The sequence below is a fragment of the Hyperoodon ampullatus genome (genome assembly GCF_949752795.1).
Source record: "Hyperoodon ampullatus genome assembly, chromosome: 9".
Lineage (NCBI taxonomy): Eukaryota > Metazoa > Chordata > Mammalia > Artiodactyla > Ziphiidae > Hyperoodon > Hyperoodon ampullatus.
The window spans coordinates 48,467,576-48,473,174 of record NC_136922.1 but is presented as its reverse complement, the minus strand read 5'-3'; the positions used below and the strand labels follow the sequence as shown (position 1 = coordinate 48,473,174).

The 5,599-nt window shown below is 55.1% G+C and overlaps 1 protein-coding gene across 1 annotated transcript; it reads right to left on the bottom strand.

Annotated features, from left to right (window-relative positions):
- Nucleotides 1–1,056: 1,056 nt before the first annotated feature.
- On the bottom strand, nt 1,057–5,283 carry DLX5 (distal-less homeobox 5; the record flags this gene model as incomplete). Its single annotated transcript, XM_079711643.1, has 3 exons — nt 1,057–1,741; nt 2,788–2,972; nt 4,929–5,283. The coding sequence occupies 3 exons, from the start codon at nt 5,281–5,283 to the stop codon at nt 1,412–1,414; spliced, it is 870 nt and encodes a 289-aa protein (XP_079567769.1). The 3' UTR covers nt 1,057–1,411.
- Between the last annotated feature and the right edge of the window lie 316 nt (nt 5,284–5,599).

The window sequence follows — 5,599 nt, the reverse complement described above, 5'->3', positions numbered from 1 at the left end:
TCTGTATGCAGACATCATACAGGGATGAAGGGAGAAGGACGCTACAGAGGCCAGGGTTGCTGCAAGTCCTTCCTCTCTGCGCCAGAGAAGCCTTCACAAAAGAGAAATCCCAGCAAACTGATGCAGTTTCCCATCGTTTGGAACCTGCTTTGCCACTGTCTTATGGAAAAGCAAAGCAGAGAGAGCTCCTTCCTGAAAAAACCAGAGCAGTAAAGAGGATGAAGGAAGTAATTTACGTTTGGAATATTGTCTCACACGATATGAAATCAACACGGGGCCACAATACTTTCCTTCCTTTCCTCCACCTCATAATTCCTTCTTGGCAGAACGAATGCATCCCCCCTACACACACATGCCCTGCTTGGCCTACTGATTTAGGTCCATCATTGTTTTCAAGTCCTGTGATCCTTTCCTCTTGTGAAAGAGCTCAGATACATTTATAATCATACACTGAGTCCAAGGCACTACCATTTGCCACACTGCAAACATTTCAGGTTTTAAAAAAAATGTAATAGAAGGGGAAATTTCTTTTTCTTCTTTTTTTTTTCATTTTCTTATCTCTGGAAGCTCCCTTTGAAGGGAGTGTAATTTGTCTAATTGCTCTGGCAATACACAGAGGCTGATGGGGAGGGGGGCAGTCTCCACCATAATTGCTTTGAGCTTAGAATTCAGAGTGGTTATTGAGGGATTTCTGCTGCTTTCTTACTCACACACAGAGAGGGAGGGCTGTATTTAGATTCCGGCATTACTTTCTACCTGAAACAATTTGGGGTTAAACTTAAAATTATCTAAACGTTTTTGTGGTTAGGCCAAAAAACACCTAAATGTATATTATGTGGCAGTACTCTAAACAGGCCACATATGTATATAGACATATAAAGTACAGCATCCAACGTATACACATCTACAGTTCTGCATCTACACAGCCCCCAGTTTCTGTTTTCCCTTTTGCCTTGTTGGATCTCTGCAGAGTATGTCTTCCTTTAATTGCCTGCACAAAATGTCACTAGCCCATTATAAGTGGGGCAAATGGAGTATTTTTTAGAAGCATTTTGCTTTCATGGTCGAAATAATTTTATTTATCCAGAATATACAGTTTAATTCTTCTATCTACACTTATTTACATGGTTAAAATAACATTGAAAAAAGTCTTTTGAAAATTTGAGGTCATGGATTTCAAGGCACTATTGATAGTGTCCACAGTTGCGCAAAAAAAGTTCGTCTGTAAAAAAAGGGGGAACGGGGTCCTTTGAAATGCAATAACTTACATGCAAAAAAAGCTTTACACATGAATCTTTTTTGTTTCTGTTTTCCAAACTTCCCCATATGAATTCCTTTTTTAAAAAAATGATTTTCTAAAACAGCAAAAACACAGTAGTCCCAAAAAAGACAGCAAGAGAAAGCGGCCGGTCTAATAGAGTGTCCCGGAGGCCAGCGCCAGCGGGTGCTGTAAGGAGCCGGGCGGCGGCAGGTGGGAATTGATTGAGCTGGCCGCGCTCGGGTACCAGGAAGCTGAGTTCTCCAGGTAGCTGGAAGCGGGGGACTGGTTGGAGGTCGGAGGGTGGGCATGAGGGTGGTGGCTGAGCGAACGGGACGAGCCCTGGGGCTCCCACACCGCCGGAGACTGAGGCGAGTTACACGCCATAGGGTCGCTGGAGCTGGGGCTGTGCTCCGGGGGCATCTCCCCGTTTTTCATGATCTTCTTGATCTTGGATCTTTTGTTCTGAAACCAGATTTTCACCTGGGTGGGGGAACAAAGGCACACGTTACCGGGACACTCAGAGGCTGCCCGCGCGCCTCCCCCAGGGCGACAACTGGAGGCGATTTCGGCCCCCAGGAGGCCAGGGCCTGGCGTCTCCCCGCAGCTCTCGGCCCACGGTCAAGGGGCTGGGCCGGGGGCAAAGCCTGCATCTCGGGCCCCAGAGGGCGCCCTGTTGGCTGCTGCTGGGGCAGCACCCCCAGGCTTTTGTCTTTTGTTGGGGCCAGGGGAGGGGCGCGAGTGTCCGCGGCCGCGAGCGCGCACGGGTAGGCCTGCGCGGAGCGCCTGCAAAGCGGCGCCGCGAACGTCTCCAGAACAACCGCCAGGGCCCGGTGAGCTAGGGGCGCGGGACCGGCTACGCGCGCGCGCGCTAATGTGGCGGACTAGGAGCGGTCTCCCCGTTTCCCGACCGACCCCTTTCACTCCCTCGTCTCCGATGACATTCTTTATTCTTCCAAAGACCCCCGTGGGGCTCGGGTGGGAGTGAAGGGAACGGGAAGATCCAGGGCAGATTTCCCCGTACAACCGCGCCCTCCCACCTCGGAAGGTCAGGCTGCTGCGGCCTAAAGCTCCTCAGGCGCAGGGCGTGACCCGTCAGCTCTTCCGGCTGCAGGCGACGTTCCCGGCTTGCGCGCGGCCTAAGACCACCGAGAACCCGCCAGGCCCCGCTCATCCCGAGAGGCTCTGCATTGTGCAGAGAACCAGACAGTTTCTCAAAGCTTCGAGAGTGTCCTAGAAACAACCCTCCCCTTGTTTCCAACCTAGGAAACCGGCCCCTCAACGCCCGAGGCTCGAAGGGGTGGGGCTTGCATCTCGGGATGAACGCGGTCTCCCTCCCACCCCTACCGTCGCACGGCGGCGACACCCGGCCTGACTCCTAAAGGGAAGGGCGCGGGGTCAGTGTCTTTCTGTCTGTGAGTTTGTCGCGGGCCCTATTGATTCGGCTCCAGCCCGCCGGGACCGAACCCCGCGGCCAAGCCAGGCTTGCAGCCCAGGCGGGGCTCTGGCCCAGCCGCGGCCGGATTTACCTGTGTTTGCGTCAGTCCCAGGGAGGCGGCCAGCTCGGCGCGTTCGGGCAGGGCGAGGTACTGAGTCTTCTGAAACCTTCTCTGTAACGCGGCCAGCTGAAAGCTGGAATAAATAGTCCTGGGTTTACGAACTTTCTTTGGTTTGCCGTTCACCATCCTCACCTCGGGCTCGGCCACTTCTTTCTCTAAATAATCAAAACAGACCCGGTTAGAGTTGTCGGCAGACAATGGCCCTTTTGCAGAACTTGCAAATACAGCCCTTACCACGCAGCCTTCACTCTCTTTCCCCCATATCACCACCTTTGCTTCACGAGACCCCTCCCTCCCCATCGTGGAAAAACCAGGTAGCCTGATGAATTCTCTACTCTGTTTATTCAGGTTCTCCTGGGTTTGTGCAAGGCGCCTTGTACAGCAAAACTCCTTTCTCGGCGTCCGGGATTTAGCCCTTGCAGCGGTTCCTGCTTCACCCGGATTCGTTTTCAAGCCCACCCTGTGTTCACCGACGTTTCTTGGGTGAGTCTGGCCAGCCGCTCCCGGGGATTCAAGGGGGAGGCCCCGGGCCGCGGCCCCCCTTATGTCAGCGTCTGTTCGGGCGCCCGCAGAGGCCAGACGCATGGGCAGGGAAGACGCTAACCGAGGTCTCCAAAGTTCAAAGACCCACAAGCAAACTATGCTCCTTCAATTCAGCAGCAAGCCGTCCGAGCCGCCGCAGACAGAGGGCCGATTATGCAGCCCCCATAATCTCCCTGCAGATCTGCGAGGGCACAGATGTGTCTGGTTTCTTTTACAAATAGACTTAATAAGTTCTTGGCCAAAAGAAAAAAAATCTTTCATTTATGCACGAAGTTCAGAGACACTGAAAGGAACGAAGACACGCCTCCCCCCTCCACCCGCCCCCCCTCCCCGCAGTCTTTTAAAGTTTATCAGGAGTTATAGTTCCAATACAATTTAAAAAGGAATCCGCGGTGGGGTGTTTTCGTAGGAAAGGGGCGGCAAGTCAGGACGAATTTAGCAGAATTGTGAGTATAGACTTGGGAGAAAAAAGACTCTCAGAACGCGTGTTTTACAAACGTGCCCTGGGGCCACAAGTCCCCTTTCACAAAAGTACCATCTTATCAAAAGTGCCCATCTCTGCAAGGGGCGGAGAACCTCTCCTCGGAGTGTGTGTGTGTGTGTGTGTGTGTGTGTGTGTGTGTGTGTGTGTGTGTGTGTGTGTGTGTGTGTGTGTGTGTGTGTGTGTGTGGCGAGCTCCTAGGAGAGGAGGGTGGAGGATGAGGGCTGTGGTCTCGATTCTGCCAGAGCAGGGGATGCTAATATTAGCAGGATTATTAATGTGCTGGTGGGAAGAGATCAAACCTGACCAGCAAAACCTCTCCTAGGAGACCTCATACCTCTGTTACTGCCCAAGCTCACTAACCCTCTTAAACTCTCCAACTACGTTTCAAGGCAGACGCAAAAGGAGATGGGAAGGAGAAACAAATTGTAGGCACCTAAGGGAGAAAGAAAAAAATGTTGCTCCAATAACGTGACCCTTCAGCAACCCTCCTCCGCCTTCAAATGGCTTTTTGTTTTGGGAAATGCCTTGGAGAAACCGCAAGGCTCTCGGCGCGCTCTTCCTCTGGCGGGCTACAGCTCTCCGGCCCCCACCCCGCCCCGCGCGCTCCGGGTACCCACACCACGCTGGCTCGCGGCTGCTCTCACACTAATCCCCGCAGAGTCTTTGAGGCAGCCTTCCACTCCCACTCCTCGAGCACGTTTACCCTAACATCCAGCAAATAACCTTCCGTTCATTACGTAAAGGCCGCTCAGGCTGGTTGATTCTTTCCTCTCTCCACCCCTACCCGCTTTCCAGCTTCGCCGGCTTCCGACCGGGCAAGCTGGGAATCCAGCCGCTGAGGGGTCGCCCGAGGGTACCAAAGAGGAGAGGAGCTAGTCCGAGCTCCCCCGCAGGCTTCTTCTACTAAGAATCTGTAAAATGCTGGCTCGGGAACCTCTCTTGGTTGCAGAGTCCCGGCCCCCATTCCCTTCCGCCGGGTGCGCCCGCACTGCAGTGGACGGCGCGGCCCCGGATCTCCCACCGCATCTCGCTCCTCCCTGATCCTGGCTCCCCCTGTGTCGGTCCCCACCCCCAGCCCCCGTACCTGGCTGGCTGGTGGCGCTCGGGACGCGGTTGTAGGCGCCGCCGTACTGGTGGTAGGGGCTGGCGTAGCTGTAGTCGGCGTAAGCTTTGGCGGGGTAGCTGCCGGCGGCGCCGTTCACGCCGTGGTACTGGTACTGGTAGGGGTTGAGCGCTTTGCCGTAGGAAGCCGAGGTAGGAGAGCAGTAGCCATGCGGGGCTCCCCCCGTGGGGCTGTAGTAGTCGGAATCGGTAGCCGACGACTCGGGCAAAGTTGGCGATTCCTGAGACGGATGGTGCATGGCTGCGGACGTCTGGAACGGGGCTTGGAAGTCGCCGGATCGGATGCTGGGGACCCTTCTGTCAAACACTCCTGTCATCGCTCGCTGGCGGCGGCGGTTGTCCTTGCTGCTCTGCGGCGGCGGCTGCCCGAGTTGGCCGTGGGACTGCTCTGGTCTAAGCAGACATGGCTGTGGGAGCGAGGGAGGAGGAGGAGGAAGAGGAGGAGGAGGAGGAGGAGAGGCGGCGGCGGCGGCGGCGAGGAGGAGGCTGGGAGTCTTGGAGGCTCTGTCTCCGGCAGGCTGACTGCTGGCTGAGGCGCAGCACAGCCTTGGTTAAATCCTTAATTGCGCGCTTACGCACAGCGGGGTGGATCGGGTTCCATTGGCCAGGGCCTCAGGAGCAGCAGCAACACCC